This window comes from Lissotriton helveticus, chromosome 7 (assembly GCF_964261635.1).
Source record: "Lissotriton helveticus chromosome 7, aLisHel1.1, whole genome shotgun sequence".
Lineage (NCBI taxonomy): Eukaryota > Metazoa > Chordata > Amphibia > Caudata > Salamandridae > Lissotriton > Lissotriton helveticus.
Genome location: NC_136068.1, coordinates 1,003,200,837 through 1,003,220,480, shown reverse-complemented (window position 1 = coordinate 1,003,220,480; position 19,644 = coordinate 1,003,200,837). Strand labels below are relative to the sequence as shown.

At 42.8% G+C, this 19,644-nt stretch overlaps 1 protein-coding gene across 4 annotated transcripts in view; it reads right to left on the bottom strand.

The window, feature by feature from the left end:
• The window catches only part of GRIA1 (glutamate ionotropic receptor AMPA type subunit 1), a 559,324-nt gene that overhangs the window by 15,623 nt on the left and 524,057 nt on the right, over positions 1-19,644 (bottom strand). For 2 of the 4 annotated variants that reach the window (XM_078653641.1, XM_078653642.1), the window contains exon 14: positions 7,356-7,470. In XM_078653641.1, coding sequence (XP_078509767.1) covers positions 7,356-7,470 — 115 coding nt within the window. Of the gene's footprint in view, positions 1-4,880; positions 4,996-7,355; positions 7,471-19,644 lie in introns of all 4 variants that reach the window. The other 2 variants (XM_078653640.1, XM_078653643.1) reach the window with 1 other exon arrangement.

Genomic DNA, 19,644 nt, shown 5'->3' with positions numbered 1-19,644 from the left:
CTGTTGTGCTTAACACATTCCCTGGGTAAAGGGTCTTTTCCTCAAAGGAAAACAGGACTACAATCAAAGACTTACTAGAGGGCAGGTTGTTTAAACCAAGTGTAAATATTGGGGAGAGAGATAACATGCAGTGTGTGACGATGGGTGTGTGGTCTCAATATATTAAGGCAGGGTTTACAGACTGCACATTTTGTTTTGTTAATAAGGTTGGACGTTGCCCACAGTTGTGTGTTTGGTTTTCTGTGTCCTCTCACAATGTCTGCTACAGGCACAAGCACTTGCTAAAGAGTGGCTCATAATAGAAGCCAGAAGTAGCTTGGGTTTTAGGGTGTGTCATTCCATATTTATTCACATTATCAGAACCAGGGCACCATGGTGTGGTGTAAGGGATGGAGCAGGGGATTAGGCAACCTAAGAAGCATTTCTTCTCTGCTTGGCGGACAACCTAACCGGTGGTTTCCATTTGTAAGGATTAAAGCGGAGTCAGTAAGAGGTCTGACTGAGTTTCTAAATAAGCCCCTGGAGACTCATATGAATAATAGGGTGACTGAATGATTAAACCCAACCACAATTCCTAATTTAGGAATTGATACATGGAGTGGTTCAATCTATTCTCAGGTTTGATTAAAAAAACTATTTTAAACAAATACCCTATCCCACACAAAAGCAAAAAAAGACCTTTGCTGCTGAGAACACACCATATTGTCCTCTCTGGTGCAGCCAGCCAGACACTTTTTACTCACAGCTACACATTGCCTACTCGTCTTTTCTTGAAATTCGTGGCTCTTGTTGATGTCAAGTGACCCAAAATGTGAAATATCTGTGAGGCAGAAGTTTGGCTAACCTTTGCTATCTCCTAGGACATGTCCAATGCTCATTCAGACATCTAGCATTTAACATAAAAGGACAATTCCCCCTATCCAATAATCACTGTTGGTACGTGATTATTGCAACACTTTATGGTAGTCCTTGAAGGTAATCGTTAGGACCGAAACCCTTTGAGAAAGGGTGTTTCATATTTTGTGTGTCTAATGTTCTCCTTTCAACCTCACCAAGATGGTCTTGAAATCCCTGTTTGAGTGATACACTGCCCAGTGACACACAGCTCTCTGTTTTCTTCCATGTCAAAATGATCCTTCATCAGTCTTCATTTTGTTTTTTTGTGATTTTATTCCGGATAATATGAACTAAAGGGGATATTCCTGACGGAGTCTATTCAAAGAGAAAAACTCCTCTTTCGGTGCTCTTGTGGCAATCTAAAATATGCATCAGGAATTTCAAATATCAACCAAACATATGGGATCACTGCACCAAGACTTGAGTTGATAGCTTTCAATAGATCCGTTTCAACCAATTCTGTATTAGGAAGTCAGCTGCAGCATGTACTATCTTTTTCAGTTTTGTCTTTTGGTTCTCCACATTATCCAAACCTTTTACATCCTTGATTTATGTCATGAGACCCCAGAAAGCTCACTTATACTCATCATTTTATAAATACTAACCCAGGTGAAAGTTCATACATTTAAATTGTACAATATGTTTCAAAATAACTGCAAATATGGGAGATGCTCACCAAGCTAAAACATGTCATGTTCCAAGGTAACATGATGCCCACAATGATGAATTGGGCCCTTCTAGAATATAGAGAGTTAGAGCACTGTACATAGATGGTGAAGGGTTCCCTATTAGGCAGTGCCATGTTGAGACTCCTGGCTATTCTTGTTTTCTCTGGTCCAAAACAACAGTCCCTATCATACCCCAGTGCCCTAATGCTGTATCAGTTTTATCTATTCCTGCATACTAGGCCTTCTGTTGCATGTGAGGGGGTTTGTCCAACAGTGAAATCTGAATTCTTCTGCAGCTAATTAAGTGCACTAAATGAGGTTGAGGCAGTGGCCCTGTAAGCGGTTCAGTGTGAGAACCCCTTCAGCCGTTTCTTTACTTCTTCAAGTATTGAGCTGGCACTCCAATAGGTTCTAGCATCTTAAAACCTCTATTAGGTTGTGGATCAGAGGCCTAAATAAAAAGGATTTCTATTTCACTAACCTGGGTGGCATCAAGGCTCCTCATTTCAAATCTTCTTCATGGAAAACAACAGGAGCATTCCCTATTCAATGATCTTTTTTTATACTTCAATTTTGGAGGTGAAAAGTGCATCAGGGTGGCCCTGAATCCTCACCACAAAACCCTTAGAAGCTGGCTCCACAATCAACATGATAGGTTTTGCTGACCTGATCTCTATGTTTACAGCATTGTAAGGTTGTCCAAGACAGAATTGTTCAGCTCCGGTTCAGATCATGGGATCAGCAAGCATGAGGATCGATATTTGGTGCGGAAGATACAATAACAGGTTTTGTGCATAACACCATTTGACAAATGAGTGATGGGGGATTGACCAAAGCAGGTTTGATCCCTTACATTATTGGTTATGTTTATTCAAGGATGGATAACTGTTTGGGATCACAGGACATTGTCCCTCGGCTGAAAATATCATTCAATGAAGTTTAACTGTCTCTGTGGCACTGTTGAAATGACTGAATACGTCTTCACAGATATGTTATATCGCAATATCATGATTGAAATATTGACCGAGAAAAATACCAGCTACCACTATACATTCATGGTTAATAGACATCAAATTAAGAATAGCAAATCTATACCTACCTAATATGCTTGCTTTGATAACACAGTGGTAGCCATAAAAGTGGTTGCAGATTTTTTGAAGGTCAGTATTTTAAGCACAATATGGTGACATACAACCCACAGCATGTAATAGACGGAATGGGTGAGTGAACAGTTGTGACAGATGATGAAACGAGATACCAGCGAAAATGGTTTCTCATACAGTGCCAGTTGTGAGCGAAACTCCACACAAAGAGTGCCCACTGTTACTGTTGGCCTCCCCCCAGTCCACAGGTTAGCACAAACTCAGGAGTGCATTTCCAGCAATTGTTGATAACATAAACAATGGGTGCATTTATAAAGGGCGAGTGCTGGGAGCAGGAAGAAGAGCAATTCTTGGCGAGGAGGGAGTAATCAGGTGAGATATGAGATCCAAGACCCTGCTTTCCCATTATGTACACATTTCTTACTATTCACACTTTTTCAGCAGCTTAAATTTCTTTCGCAGCCTACCTGCTTGCCCTTGAGCAAGAAATATGCTTGCCTCTCAAACAAGTCGTTTGCTGCTTTTTCATCAAGCAGCACTGAGCAGATTCGAGTGGCTTACATACGCCTGTGCAAAATATGAGGGAAATATGCCTACCACCAAGCAGAGGTTGAAAGATTTTGGAAATGTCTAAAGCCTTGGACTTCACACTGCATGGCTGGGAAGATACACGATGAATTGTGTTTAGCTATGGAAATAGTTTTTTTCTTTGTCGGAGTTGGAGTGCTAAAAGGTAATCCTGGTGGAACAAAGTTGCTGTAGTTTTAGAAAATCCCATAGCGTGGGACATACCTCAAGCAGTTGTAGAGATAAGACAGAAATGCGACTGCCTGACACCTGCATTTCAGGGTCATTCTAGAGGAATATCGCAATGCCCCTCCTATCTGCCAGACATCATTTACCACCATGCCACTGAAGTCAGCAGCTGGAGAGAAGTGGCTAGTTTTTGTTACTTCACACTGCGATTCAACAGGAGGAAAGCTACAAGGTCCAGCATGATGGAAGGTTGGGTTAAATGACTTTGATAGAATTGATGGAGAGCCCGAACTTGGGTAATCCGAAAAAAAGGCAACAATATAGAAGACACCAGCAGCAGAATCACTGCCCTGGACATTCATGCACCATCGCTGTTCAACATTATTTTAGCTTTTACCAGAGCATAGGCTTTAACAACATTCACTTTCATTTCATAACTGTTTAATTTCTTGAGCCATACTGTTGTGAAGCTAGTGGTAAATGTGTCTTTCCAATGGAGTCCTTACCTAATGGCCATTATAATGTGCACATTAGCACTAATCTCAACTTTTTGCCATTGGAGTTTCTTGCTTAGGAGCACTTGTCTGATTTTTTTAAGATGACCAAATATTGATGTTGGATTAGAGCAGAAACGGGTGGAATTGCAGCGGCAATGAGGTCCCTAATCCGGGTGGTAAGGCGCCAAAATCATGAACAGCCAATTCATTTTCCACTGATCTTCAGTGTTTTAAAATGAGTGCGTTCAGGAGACCGCAGAGCAGCTTAATTTTGTGGACATGTTAAACAAAAAGACAATGAAACAAGACACACTGAAAGACGGTCCACCATTTGTGTTTTGGGAAGACCTTTGTATTGCCCACATAATGCTTCATAAAGTTATGCACAGAACACTACGAGTGTTTAAATAATGTTCAGAGTGTATATGGTGCTCAGAGGAATAGAACATCACTTCAAGTGACATTCACTAGTTGAGGATGATGAGGATATTAGGAGAAGAAGGACACTTGTCTTGAGATAGACAGTTGGAAAAGATGAGTAGTCCAAGAGAGAGACCTTCATCAGTGGCAGACATTGTGAGAGGATGTGTAAGATAGAGAGAGACCTACACCCCAAGTGGCAGGCATTGTGAAAGGATTAGGCTCTAGTTGGTCTGGGTGTTGCCTACACTGCTGTGTCCCATGTATGATATAAATCTACTCAAGTGTAGACTGGAGCCAACACTACATCTGAAAAGGTTCTTCCTCTGGATGGCAATTAAAAAGTTGGTAAGTGTTGAATCACATGAAGACCACATCATTTAGCATCTGGGCCCTGGTGTGCACCCTGTTTGACCCTCCCCAGAACACAGCACCCCCGGGTGCACGCCTGCCCAGGGACCACAGGCTCCCCTTGGGTCACAAACTTGGCAGGCTAATCATTGTGAGTTTGTCGAAGCTCTGTGGGGAGTTTGACTGACCTTGCTTCCGGAGTCTTTGCTTCCACACTCCCCTTTATCGTACCACCATTTGCTTTTCAGCTTGTCTAAGACGCCTTGCTCACTGAGCTTCAATACCGCTAGGTTTACAGCACCTCTTCAAACCAGGGGAAATAACATAAATAACATTACCAATGTTATTTTATGTTATTGGGCATCACAGAAACAGTTCATACAGCGATCAGCAACAATTTCAATTTTTTTCAACATAATCAAAGTGATACAGTTCAATACTCTCTCAAGCCCACCCTCTGCCCCTACCCGCACCTTCAATCCACCCAAACTCCAGCACAGCAAGATGAGTATGTCTTATATCACTTTGAGTAACCAGCAACTTCAAGCACCGAGCACCGTGCTGTACAATGTAGCAGTCAACAGGGGTCAAACAGGACTGCCGGCCATTAAAGGAATTCCTTTTCAATAGTTTTACAGTCGGCCTGAAATAGAAATGGGACTAAGTGTGGCATTGACAGGAAGAGAGTGTTATTTTTTAATAACTAATTAGTAAATTGGGTGTATTTTAAAGAAGTTAGCCAATTTGAAATCTGAGCATGACTATGTAAAGTCCTTGGTAGGAGATGGCAAAGTAGAGGTTACATGACATGGTTTGAAAATCAAAACCAAGACTTGTGAATGCTGTTACAGAATGTCAATTTTATCAAAAATGGGAGTGAATGGAACTCCGCTTAAGTTTACCATAGAAATGAAGTGAAGCCATTTCTAGCAATACGTTATCTAATTGTTATGGACATGCTGACCAGGAGGAAGTCTGTTTGTTGATGAGCCTGATTTAAACGAAATTTATCGGATCACGGAGGCTGCCCATTTGTTAGATGACCTGTCTGTGACGAGTGACTTAATTCAAGTCAAAGCCTTTGTGGGTCATGCCAAGTGAGCGCATTGTGCAGTGAGGAGGATTTACTGTCAAGAACTGTGATCAAACAGCAGTTGAGGGAGGTTGTCATCTATTTTAATGCAAGAAAAAGTACTCCTTAGACTAATAATTGTGAGATTAGAGGCCATGCATATGCATTTTCTTTCGATTTCACCTAAGCTCATGCAAAGCTGGCATTGGTAGAGGCAATCTGACCTGTAGGGGAAACAGGAGGCTTCCAGATGCTCTAGAATCCATCAGAGGCTGGTACGACTACAGCAATGTTGTGTCTGGAAAACCTGCCATGTGATGGAGTCTTCTCCACCTATAGTGGACTTGATCTGTAGCAGCAATGGTTTGTCAGTAAGACTCCTGATTTCGCTGCAGGTAAGTTTACCTCTGGGCAATAAATCAAGAATTACATTTTTAGGAGATATTCATGCCCCTCCCCAGATCAAACATTTCCAACAAGCTTAGCATTTGGATTCCCACCCAATGATTCATGCTGAATCTGTGAGCAAACATTATCGGACACGATGCGCACAATTCACACTGCAGCAGTTTGTGGGAATAATATGTTTGCTTGGTTCAGTGGAAGTGATTGGCGGCCATCTTGGATTGAGAAACATATTCCTCAATGCTTTGAGACTGGGAGAATTGTGGGGTACGGAAGGGTCTCAAGACCTAATTGTGATCCTATAATGCAGTAATGATAGGTCTACCAAAGTCATAATAATACTTATAGGCATTTGTGTTCTATATTCCCTATTAGGAGATGCAGGGATGTTAAATAACGAGATTTAGCAAGTTGACCTAGTGCCAGAGCTAGTGCTTTATGACAGATATACTGCATGTTAGTAAATTGATTGTACTGCATTAAGGGCGTGGCACTTAATCACTGGTGAGCTTTCAAGTAGACTATATAAAGACTGTTTTTCTCTTTCTCATCCAGCAAGTATAATATTGTGATGTGTAGGAGGTCCTGTGAGCAGATCTAATATTTATGTGTTCATTATGCCAGATCCATTCCGTTTTTCATTTGCTGACCTGGGTGTCCTTAAATTAATTTAGGTGCCCTTTGGAAATCATATTTTTACTATCGAAAACACAACTGATATTTTTCTAATTCATGCAATGAATCGTCATGAGATCACAAGTGGTTGAAAGTAATGATTGATTGGTTCAGAACCACATAAGCTAAACTCACCGTTTTCGTGTTTTTTGAAGCTAAGTACAAAAGTAGAAAATAATTCACTCATCTGAACTTCAGGAAATATTTAAGATTATGAGTCCGTCTCCAGATTTAATTTTCAATGACTTGATTTATAGTGAAGACTCAGATGCAAAATGGCCGCCGGTTGCATCCATGTGCTCCAAGATGGGAGGAGAGAGGGAAACTGCAAAGGGTTATCTTTCTTGCCTGGCTGCATAACCCTGAGTATGTGTGGTTACGGAGGTACTGGCTAGAAGGAAATCCCTAGTTTGTTAAATATACATATTTTTAAACACTGTGCGGCCATGCAGTTGCTGGTTACTATCCATGCTCTGTTTTTACCCGCTAGTTTGTTCTTACTGGGGCTGACCTTGGAATCACCTCCCCCGCTGCCGCATTCGCCCTTGTCGTACCACCATTTGTTTTTGAATTTGTCCAAAAGTCCCTGCTCGTTCAGTTTTAACACTGCCAGGTTTACTGGATTTCTTTAAAAATGAATAGATAACACTTGATAAGTAGCAAGCCCAGGAAGCACTGGCACAGACAGGCTGATAGGGGAACGGTGAGCCAAATCTCCTGACCCATACTGGCTCTGATTGGGCGAGCCTGCAAGGTAAGTCAAGGAAGTCAAAGGAAAGAAGGAGGCTTGACTGGCTATGAGTGGAAGGGGCTACGTTCCATGTTCCCATAATGCTTTGATTTGCAAGAGAAGGAACCCAGGAAGCAGTGAGTTGAAAACACCAACTAATTCAACGGAATAGGTCATGGAATCTTCATGCCTGCAAATTCTTGGTCTGCTCTCAGTGTTGGGAGTGGCAATGGGGCAGAAGCTGGCTCACCTTCCCCTTGGAGTGATTCTTGGGCCACAAAGAACACACATTAAAAGACAACACTCTTATCAGTCAATCAGCATTAACGGTACATAAATGACCACATCCCTTATGAAGGGGGAAACACATTGTTGCTCCTTGCGCCTCATGTGATTGAAGCTCAGAGGATCAGAGTGAACATACAATTTATCAAAATCAGACAATTCGAAACAAGGTTATAATAACATAAACACTGTTACTGCTTCATAATAACTGGATTAACCGGAAGGGTTATGTGTAAGGCTCAATTGTGGCAGTATGTGCTCTTTGTCTGTAGTTAATGAGTGGCTCAGGAACGTCTGTAATAGCCCGGCAGGGGTTTCAGGTTTGCACTTAACAACATCCAAGTCATTTGGCACCTACTCAACTGAAAAACAATAAGCATCTAACCATCTTAATCAAGTGATAACCCAGCCTGTCAGCATCTACCCATAGCAATCTACCATAGCAAAGTTTGTTCACACTCAGTTGAAGACCCAGTTTGGATGTATCCATAATATCCAATAGATAACACCGTTTGTTTCCATTTACCAATCGAAATTTAGCTGAATTATATAACTACCTACCCCTTGCAGGCAGAAGACTGAAATTGGAAATTAAGAATAGCAGTGCTTCTCATGCTTGGCTTTACTTGGGTTGGAGAATGGAGTAGTGGCTCAGGGAGAAAATGCTGTGATGGTTGGAAGTTCCCATAACACAAGTGATCACGACTCTTCTGTGCTAACTTCCTATAAAAGCAAATCTCCAGTGTCAATTTTCATTTCATGTTTTCATTGAACTCTAGAATACATTTTAATGTATCAGCTTAAACCTCGTACACAGATAAAGCACCTTCCTCCTACCCTTTCTTCTGTCTATGATTTTATGTGTCCTCCTATTATTTCTCACACATGGAGAGGATGGACGGTGTGCTGAAACTTTTCAGACACTCACCCGCAGTCACAGATCTGGGTTGAATCCATCATTGTTCTTTAGCTCACTTCCCCACCCCAGTTCAGACCCTGCCATATGCAAATCACTCTTGACCCTGTGCCTCATGGGATCAGTCCAGCCCGATCTGCCAAGCCAGGTCTTTCCTGGACCGGAAACAAGCACCCTAGGACCGGTTTTGGGGAAACACCCATCATCAACCAAGCTAGCTTGAATCCAGTGGCAAAGTAATCAAGGGACCCACATCTGGGCATACCCTGCCAACTTAGGGTGGACAAAGCAAACACAAGGAGATGATGGATAGAGTGCGGAAACTTTTCAGATACTCACCCACAGTAACAGATCTGGTTATGATTTGATTTGATCATTAGTCTCAATCAAAGGCTACTGAGACAGGACCCACTTAGCCTTTGCTCCAGCTGCGGCCCATAGAGTTAAGAGCATGGGGCTGGGTGAGGGAGAATTTCGACGGACGATGACCACGGAAAATTAACTGAATAAATAATTTTCCCTGGTCATCGTACGTTGAAATCCCCCCTCACCCGGCTCCACCACCCCACCGCTCTTACCTGTATGGGCCACGGCTGCTTTGCTCGCTGACTTATCAGCTGGCCTCATGAGATGACAATAGCAGACTTTGCTATGTCATTGAACATAGAGGTCTAGTGTTCAAACCGGTATGCATGTGTGCACTATTTCTGAAACTCGAAATAGGCTTTATTTCCCACTGTGCTTAAATTAGATTAGGACTTAGAAGTAGGTGAATGAGGGTAGAATTATTAGAGATTTATAACAGCAAGCTTGCTAAAAAGATTCCTCCTATTTACACGTTTGGTGCAGGTTGCTACTGCCATTTTATTTGTCTTCATTGTGGTCACAATTCATATTGTGTGCACTAGACTAAGATTTTATTTTAAAACTAAATCTTTAAAACGTATCCTTCTACTTTTAGTGTTCTTTAGTGGGCTATTCCTTAATGAAAGGAGTTTTGGGCGTTCCACTCATTATTCCTGTAAGGTCTCATGGGATTGACCATTACCTGAAACACATCTTGCTGAAAAGGGCTCAGTGAGTTGTGGAATAGTTACAGTATACCTGTTTTTTTATATTTGCGCTGGCACATTGACTGATTCCTTAGTGCCAGGGGGGCTACAAAACTGACTTCTGTGTCTCTAGAAAATCTTGAGAATGTGTCACTTGCACCACTTGGCAGAGGAATCCAGGCTGACCAAATCAAGCCTGAGACAATGATGTTAACCTGCTTTATTAATAAGAGTTCCCATTGATAGAGAGGGGTGAAGGATAAAGATTGGATTATCTTTGGTGGTCATGATTGGGGAAACGCTGTAAGGAGTGCTGGATACATGCTCTTTGAATCACGCAGTACTAGAGCATAAGAGAGACTAAATCAAAAGCCAGCATGGCGTACACACTGAAATAAAAACAAGAAAATGATAAGGCAAGTAGCAAGCAACCAGAAGAGCTCTACCCTAAAAAGATTCACACAACTTTTGCTAGCGACATCTGTGGATAATGCCAATAATCATCATCTATAAAATCAAGATATATCCTATCCGGTAAACCATAAATATATTAAGGTGTCCACTTCTCATACCGAATGTTGAAGACAATCCAATACATTTTCCCATAGACAATGGTGATAGAGGGAACAAAACAAAATGATGGCTGCAACCTACAACCAACTACAAAACAGAAAATCGAGGGGTGCTTATGTTAACAGTGAATAACGACACAAAGAAAGTGACAGCTGACAGCTCTAAAGTGAGTGGTGGGCTCACAAGTGGACGTTCCACCATCTTAAGAAAGTGAGGCTGTTATTTATTACATTTAACCTTCATAAAAACATAAGGGCTTGTGATAAGAATTTTGAAACCTTATAGGAAATGTCACCTAAATAAGTTAGTCCCTGGACCAGTTTGATTGAAAAGGTACACCAGGTGAGGATGCATTGAAGATTCCCTGATGTCAAGACATGTTTAGCCAGTAACAGCCTTCTACTCAATTGCCGAAGTGCTGAAAGCATTAAAAGGAGGATCTGTCTTGTACCTCTGGCTATCCAACGCCCAAATACAGTATCCAAAGAGAGAGAGATCCAAATGTATTTGCAAATAAATAGATTAACTTACTGAATGGGGTCACCATATATTCCCCAAGCTGTGCCTCAACAAGGTCCACCAACACTCACAAGTGCACTTGGCATGCAGATTAATAATGGCACTCACAGTTTAAGTTTGGTATCCAATCTCCTGGTGCGACAAGCAGTAAAGACACTGGACGTAAGCTACAATGATGACACCTACCAGCAAAGATAAATCTGATTAAAAACAATATTAGTTCCTCCTGTGTAGGGGCATTTTTTCAGCTGGAGGAATGCAACTTGGTCCAAAAAACTCAACTAGCAGTAGCCGCAGGGCTTGTTAGAGATGCAAATCCTTAAATATCGCTTCTCGGATCAACTACAGACTGTGCTTTTTCCATTCTAGACTGTATCACCATTGGTTCAAGTATTTTTGTCACTCAAGATGGAGTGATATTTTGCCATGCCATCTGCCCAGGTCATAGATATAATGTGAACATTTGCTGATTAATATTGTTTTGCCATAGAACTGTCCACCATTCGCACCCTACTCAGAGAGCTCTCTAAACAGGACCTGATACAGTAATGGCTGGAGCAGGGACAAATAACTTTGAAGAAGCTCAAGAAACAGGCCACGAGGTAAGTGACCAGAGAAACTATGGGGCATATTATCAAGGGGGTTTATCTCCGCTTTTTTGGCTTTAAAAGCCAAGAAAGCGGAGATAAAATTATTTCCCTATTACCAAGCTGTCGCTAACACCAGTTAGCGACAGCTAATAGGAGATAGCGACCATCTTGGGCCCCGCTTTGCATGTCAGTGATATTTATCACTAATGAGATGCAAAGTGGGCGTGCCAAGATGTTAGCGACTGGAAACAGTCGCTAACATCGCTATCTCCTATTACCAACTTTTGGAGATAGTCGCGCTAAGCGCGAATATCTCCAAAAGCTAACACCTGCCCAGGAGCAGTTCTTAGCCATGTTATCCAATGGGAGGTGGATAACATGGCTAAGAGCATTTGCTCGATAATGCATGAATATCGCTGACTTTTCAGCGATATTCATGCATTGCGGCCGTTTTTTATCGCATTTGCGATAAACCTTGCTAATAGCAAGGTTTATCTGCGATAAAAATCGCCGATTTGCGGCGATAATTTTTGTCTCTAAACAAGTTAGAGACAAAAATTATCGCTAGTTGTTGGTAATATGCCCCTATATTTTATCTCATAAGGAAACGCTCTTAGCCAGTAGGTTCCAGACCCATACTGCCCGCAGGTCATTCAGATCGAAACACATTAATGAAAACAATAGCCGCAACCTGCTGTACACCGAGCGCACATTCCAAATCATGATACAACCACTTGATGGAGATTCTGCAGGAGCATAATGCCAACAACAAAGGTTACAACATGGATCAAATGCTTCCTTCCTCTTCTTCACATACTTGAAAAAGGACCACCTTACTGCAAATGTTTTACACGGGCCCTCTAAAAGATGAGGCTCCGCGGACTGACTTGTGCATTATTACCAATCATGTTAACCCAGACAACCAAATGAAACATAAAACACATTAACCGGATTTGCATGTAGTCTGTGGCTATTTCCACTCTTCATAACAATTCAGCATGTATGTTATTATTGCGGTGGGTGGTACACTGAATTTCTTTAGCAGTAGCCTACTGAACATCATGATCATCAGAAGCGAAGAAACCAACATTAATATGACTAGAAAAGCATATGCCATCTCACAAACTAAAGGTAGAGGATGTGGACCATTCAGTGGAAGGCAATTCAATAAATATGCAGAGTTCGCTTGTTTCCAGACACAGGCAAGTAATTCTGCAATGGCTTTAAGCAAACAAGATGGTAGAAGATTGCATGGATGTCTTCACGGAAGCAATTGTGCAATCAAGATGCAAAATAATCTTTCTCTTAAACTTTAGAGCAAGAAAAACTATAATTTACTTCAAAGAGCACTTTGTATATTTTCATACGTCTTCATAGCCGCCCGACCTGTTCTAATTCACATTCCAAGGATTCAAAGACAAGAATCTTCTTACATCCTTAACAGAACAGAGGGATACCTGTACAAGACCGAGAAAAAAGTATGAGGTAAATTCAAATGAAGACAACGCTCTTTTACTTCTGCGAAGATTGCCAGTGAGCCATGGAAAAGCGACGGTAAGAGCCTCATTTCATCACAAGCCCTATCAAAGGATAATAAAGGCAGAGATTGCAATAAAGAAATACCTCTCTCTTCTGAAAAGCCAGCATGTGAACCATTGTACCAAGACGCCTTGTGTCTGCATCCTGAGAGACTGCATTAGCACAGAGCAAGTAACCATCTGTGGCAGGATGTCAACTTAAGAGCTAGAGAATGCTACAACAGGAAAGTATCAGGGGCAGAGGGGCCCACAAGCGACTGTGATGATGTCCAGGAATCAGGAGGCTCACTAAAAGAGGACAAGAGGTGGAGTTGAGAAGACCTGGAGAATCTCTACTCAGGGAAAGCATCTCAAGAGACAGAATAAGCAGATTACTAAAAAAAGAAAATAATGGACAGAACTTGACTTTGTTTCTGCAGTGGGTACCACCTTCAGATGTTCATCAAAAGATATCTAGTGGGCAAACTTCAGGGAAGTATCCCTTTGGAGTGGCATCACAAGTGCCAGAGTGAGGAAGCAGAAGCGGACACCATAAAAGTGTCCTGCTAGTACACATTAGGGTCTTTACCGACAGCTAAAAACTGTCGAAAATCTAACAGTGTATCTTGGCAAATGAGTGCTCTGAGGAACTCGGGGTTTTTTCTAATGGAGGTCAGGGAGATACAAAGTCCTGCCCTTCAGGATCTCACCAAATGCTATCACGGCACTAATCGTGGCTCTTTCTCCCAGCAAAGAGCAAAGGCTGCCGAGGAGTGTTAGAAGTAAAAAGGAAAGCAAGCACTGAGGGGAAGCTGATTTGTGTTCTTTACATCACTGTTAAATGTATAGTTAGCCTTGAAATCTTCAGTCACTGACACAGAAACACCACCCTCCTCTGCAACAGTCTTCTCTTCCTGCTGCCTCCAGGAGTATGCTACTTCCCTGTAGTTCTTCTTCTCCCTGAACCTCCCACAGGCTGACATTTTGTGAATTTTCTGTTTGGCCTCAGTTTACCTAACGTCTGTATCTGCCGCCTTCCATGTGTACAGTACACCTCTTTTACCCCCTGTCTCCTTCCCTGCTCATCCCTGCTTTTCTCTATCCTCAACACCTTTTGCTGCCTTACCTCCATCGCCTTCTCTACATATCTCATCCTGTTCTTCCTCCTTACCGTGTACCTCTTTACCCCTCCTATATCTATTGATCCTATTTGTTCACAGACATTTTGGGGATTACATGGGGTGTTTACAAGCAACGTTCAGTATTTGTCAAAGATATTGCGTAAGCCCCTCTGGGCGACTAGTTTGCGTAATCGTGAGCACAATGAGGTCTTAGAGTAAGTTATGCCACATACATTGTATGCATAAATAACATTGGGTTTTCTTGGAGTGAGATGAAAGGGTTCTGCTGTTGGTATTTATAACGATTCAATGGCTAGGGCAGGAGGTCTCTTGGGCCGTGAGGCGAGTCTTTACAGGGTCCCCGCATTCTTGGAGAGAGGACATTGCCCTCAGGTCAAGGTGCACAGAGTTCCAGTGCAGTGGTACTGGAACCATTTCATAAGAAGATGTAATTAAGTCATAGATTGAAACTCCTAAATAAATTCTAGCAATTACAACCTTTCAAGGCTGGTAGGGCTGCAACATCCCTGAGGACACTTGGGACCAAATCACAAAACATAAATGCTTGATTACGAGTATGAAAAATTCATAAAGGCACATGTAAAGCTATCTACTCAGGTGCAATATTATCTACTGAGAGTGTGATATGGTGCTTGGGTAAATCCAGCTCGAGGACTGGGGAGTGGGCGTTCTAGGGTGGAGTAAAAAGTTTAAGATATTGTTGCATTGTTCTCTCACCCATTCCTACCCTTAAAATGGTCAGAGAGTTACCCCTGACAAATCAAGAGTACACCCCTTTTTAGTGCATGAAGAGGGTGGAAGGAATAACTACAAAACTGGTGAGGGTTGAGGTGAAGGGGTTTCTCCACGGGGGAAAATGTTATTCCTGTGGGCAAAAGGTGACACGATTGACTTGCACACTTCCAATGACATTTCTTATTGCTCAATTGTGCGCTATCTTCGTGGAACTGGCTCCACAAATCACAATTGCAGATTCACAAAGGTTCTAGGAGTGCACCTGAAATTACAAAACTGCTGCTGGTGCCCACATGTAACCCAGGAACATTTTATTCTCTTCTAAAAGTAGGAATCCACCCCTGTGCGTGGTTGTAAACCTCTGGCTGTAGACTCGCGGCCTCATTTAGAGTGAGGCTAATGTGGAAAATCCACCAAAAAAAACGGCAGCTGTCCTACCCACCCCACCCTGTGTAGAGTTCATTCCAGTCCTGTACACTCTGAATAGAACAATAGGACCCCCAGCCCTTTTTGGCAGATGTCCTACATCTGCCAAACTCTAAATAAGACCCTTACGACCTAACCATCCCACGTGCATTTTTAAAGCCTAATAAGCTTCATTGACATGTCACGTTGATCCCCACATTGTAGGCGTGGAGCTGTAAGTCTACTGCAGTGTGGCATGGGCCTACCATTCTCTTTTCCTGCATGTGAGGAAGAGGCCTGTGATTCCCCTCTTCCGCAGTGTGGCATGAGCTTATAATGCTCCTGCAGTGAGGCATGGGTCTGAGATTCACTTGCAGTGTGGCATGGAGCTGTCATTCTCTTGTAGTGTGGCATGGAGCTATAATTCTCTTGCAGTGTGGCATGGGCCTAAGATTCTCTTGCAGTGTGGCATGGGCCTAAGATTCTCCTGCAGTGTGGCATGGAGTTATGATTCTCTTGCAGTGTGGCATGGAGCTATGATTCTCTTGCAGTGTGTCATAGGCCTATGATTCTCTTGCAGTGTGGCATGGAGCTAAGATTCTCTTGCAGTGTGGCATGGGCCTAAGATTCTCTTGCAGTGTGGCATGGGCCTAAGATTCTCCTGCAGTGTGGCATGGGCCTAAGATTCTCTTGCAGTGTGGCATGGAGCTATGATTCTCTTGCGGCCCGTACACTTCTCGGAATCCCCCGCAGAACTCCGATAGGGCCGGAATTAAAAATTCTGCACTATTCCCTAGCGCCTGGACGCCTCAGGGCAGCTGTTCGCGCTTAACAAAAATTTCTTTCATTTCATTCATTTAATTTAATTTCATTTCATTTCATGGAGCTAAGATTCTCTTGCAGTGTGTCATGGAGCTATGATTCTCTTGCAGTGTGGCATGGAGCTAAGATTCCCTTGCAGTGTGGCATGGAGCTATGATTCTCTTGCAGTGTGGCATGGGCCTAAGATTCTCTTGCAGTGTGGCATGGGCCTAAGATTCTCCTGCAGTGTGCATGGAGCCGTACTTCTCCTGCAGTGTGGCATGGAGCTAAGATTCCCTTGCAGTGTGGCATGGAGCTATGATTCTCTTGCAGTGTGGCATGGGCCTAAGATTTTCTTGCAGTGTGGCATGGGCCTAAGATTCTCTTGCAGTGTGGCATGGAGCTATGATTCTCTTGCAGTGTGGCATGGGCCTAAGATTCTCTTGCAGTGTGGCATGGAGCTATGATTCTCTTGCAGTGTGGCATGGGCCTAAGATTCTCTTGCAGTGTGGCATGGAGCTATGATTCTCCTGCAGTGTGGCATGGAGCTATGATTCTCCTGCAGTGTGGCATGGGCCTGCGATTGTTCTGCAGTGTGCATGGAAAAGTGACTCGCCTGGAGGACGCCATGAACCTGCTATTCTGCTGCGGTGTGGGCACACCAGCAATGATTCTGAGGAGGTAAACATTCCCATGTAGTTTTATATTTTAGAAGACTAAGGATGCTTTTGAGAGGGAGGATTGAAATTTTCAGAGAGATGTGAACAATAGAGCTGCGGCTGATGAGATCCCGGGGGAGCTTTAACATTGGAACCCCTGGATAGAAACCTCGCTCTGCTTGCTACATACTGATAGACTTTTCGCATTACTTTTCATTTATACATTTTTTATGAGTTTTCCACTCACCTCGTGCGGTGTAAGTGCAGGCCCCAAGCACCTAATTAATTTCAACGTGTGTGTGATTGTGTGCCTGATCCAGGACTATTATAATGAGATCCCGAGAAATGTGTGTATGTGTGTGAGAGAGCTTGTGATCGTGTGCCTGATCCAGGACTATTATAACGAGACCCCGAGAAATGTGTGTATGTGTGTGAGAGAGCTTGTGATTGTGTGCCTGATCCAGGACTATTGTAACGAGACCCCGAGAAATGTGTGTATGTGTGTGAGAGAGCTTGTGATTGTGTGCTGATCCAGGACTATTATAACGAGACCCCGAGAAATGTGTGTATGTGTGTGAGAGAGCTTGTGATTGTGTGCCTGATCCAGGACTATTGTAACGAGACCCCGAGAAATTTGTGTATGTGTGTGAGAGAGCTTGTGATTGTGTGCCTGATCCAGGACTATTATAACGAGACCCCGAGAAATTTGTGTATGTGTGTGAGAGAGCTTGTGATTGTGTGCTGATCCAGGACTATTATAACGAGACCCCGAGAAATGTGTGTATGTGTGTGAGAGAGCTTGTGATTGTGTGCCTGATCCAGGACTATTGTAACGAGACCCCGAGAAATGTGTGTATGTGTGTGAGAGAGCTTGTGATTGTGTGCCTGATCCAGGACTATTATAACGAGACCCCGAGAAATTTGTGTATGTGTGTGAGAGAGCTTGTGATTGTGTGCCTGATCCAGGACTATTGTAACGAGACCCCGAGAAATGTGTGTATGTGTGTGAGAGAGCTTGTGATTGTGTGCCTGATCCAGGACTATTGTAACGAGACCCCGAGAAATGTGTGTACGTGTGTGAGAGAGCTTGTGATTGTGTGCTGATCCAGGACTATTGTAACCAGACCCCGAGAAATGTGTGTATGTGTGTGAGAGAGCTTGTGATTGTGTGCCTGATCCAGGACTACTAGAACGAGACCCCGAGAAATGTGTGTATGTGTGTGAGAGAGCTTTTGCTTGTGTGCCTGATCCAGGACTATTGTAACGAGACCCCGAGAAATTTGTGTATGTGTGTGAGAGAGCTTGTGATTGTGTGCTGATCCAGGACTATTATAACGAGACCCCGAGAAATGTGTGTATGTGTGTGAGAGAGCTTGTGATTGTGTGCCTGATCCAGGACTACTATAACGAGACCCCGAGAAATGTGTGTATGTGTGTGAGAGAGCTTGTGCTTGTGTGCCCGATCCAGGACTATTGTAACGAGACCCCGAGAAATGTGTGTATGTGTGTGAGAGAGCTTGTGATTGTGTGCCTGATCCAGGACTATTGTAACGAGACCCGAGAAATGTGTGTATGTGTGTGAGAGAGCTTGTGATTGTGTGCCTGATCAGGACTATTATAACGAGACCCCGAGAGATGTGTGTATGTGTGTGAGAGAGCTTGTGATTGTGTGCCTGATCCAGGACTATTGTAACGAGACCCCGAGAGATGTGTGTATGGGTGTGAGAGAGCTTGTGATTGTGTGCCTGATCCAGGACTATTGTAACGAGACCCCGAGAGATGTGTGTATGTGTGTGAGAGAGCTTGTGATTGTGTGCACATCTCTTTTAGTGGGAATTTCTCATTTGTGAGGGTGAATGTTTGAGAGAGTGTTGTGAGTCTTTTGTGTGGTTTAATTGTTCAACTAAAATCTAAAACTGATGATGAGACACCTGCAGCAGCTTTGTGGATTTCAGAATGAACCCTCTCAATATAACCTGGAGCCTTAGATCATAGTTTTTAATGTGCTCCATTTAATATCTTAACCAAAAAAATCCTAATGCCATAATAATGTGTGGCTCAAATGAAAGTATTTGGTGGGCAAACTATTCATGTTCAGTGCTGATCTGTGTAATTTCCTACCACTGCATCTGAGAGCAAAAAGTTATTTTTTTCAAGTTCAGAAAATCTCTAAAGACCACCTAATCTCCCTGGCATTTGGATAATGCAATCTTTATTCAAGGCATTCCTTCTGGTCCCAGCAGTCTCGCTGTCCAGATGCCTAAGATACTTTATTTAGCCTTGGCTCTCAGGAATATGTTCACTAAGTCTTTATCACTTTGTGGACATACATATTCGATGGTTGACATCCTCCCCATGGCGCACCCTTAATGGCTGGTCTATGGGTCTCCATCACCAGATAGTGCCAAGCACCATCATGTATCTGACTAAATTCCATATGTAATCAACCCAATAAGAGCTCTGAAGCCATCGGTTGGTGGTTAGAAGTGCTTTACAAAAACCAAATTAGAAAAAAATAAAAAAAATAAACAGCAGAAATGAGATACAATGGCTAGATAACTGAACTAGAAAATTAGACATTTAGGAAACACATGATTGAAACACATTTTGCGGTGGGGAGTAGGCTGAGCATTTAAAATGGTGAAAAATGGCCTTAAAGGGGAGAAAGAGCTCCGCATTTCACCTTCTCATTGATCTCATTGTGCTCACGGCTAGTTGATATATGCACGAGTCTTCATGCACATCCGGATAGATTAGAGAGGGGGATTGTGCACATGATAACCTGGAATCCCTTCGAGATGCATCCTTTCAGATTCTGTTCTCTATTCGTGAGCTGTTATTTACTCTCCATTGAGGAGGCTATCGGTGGGTGAGTC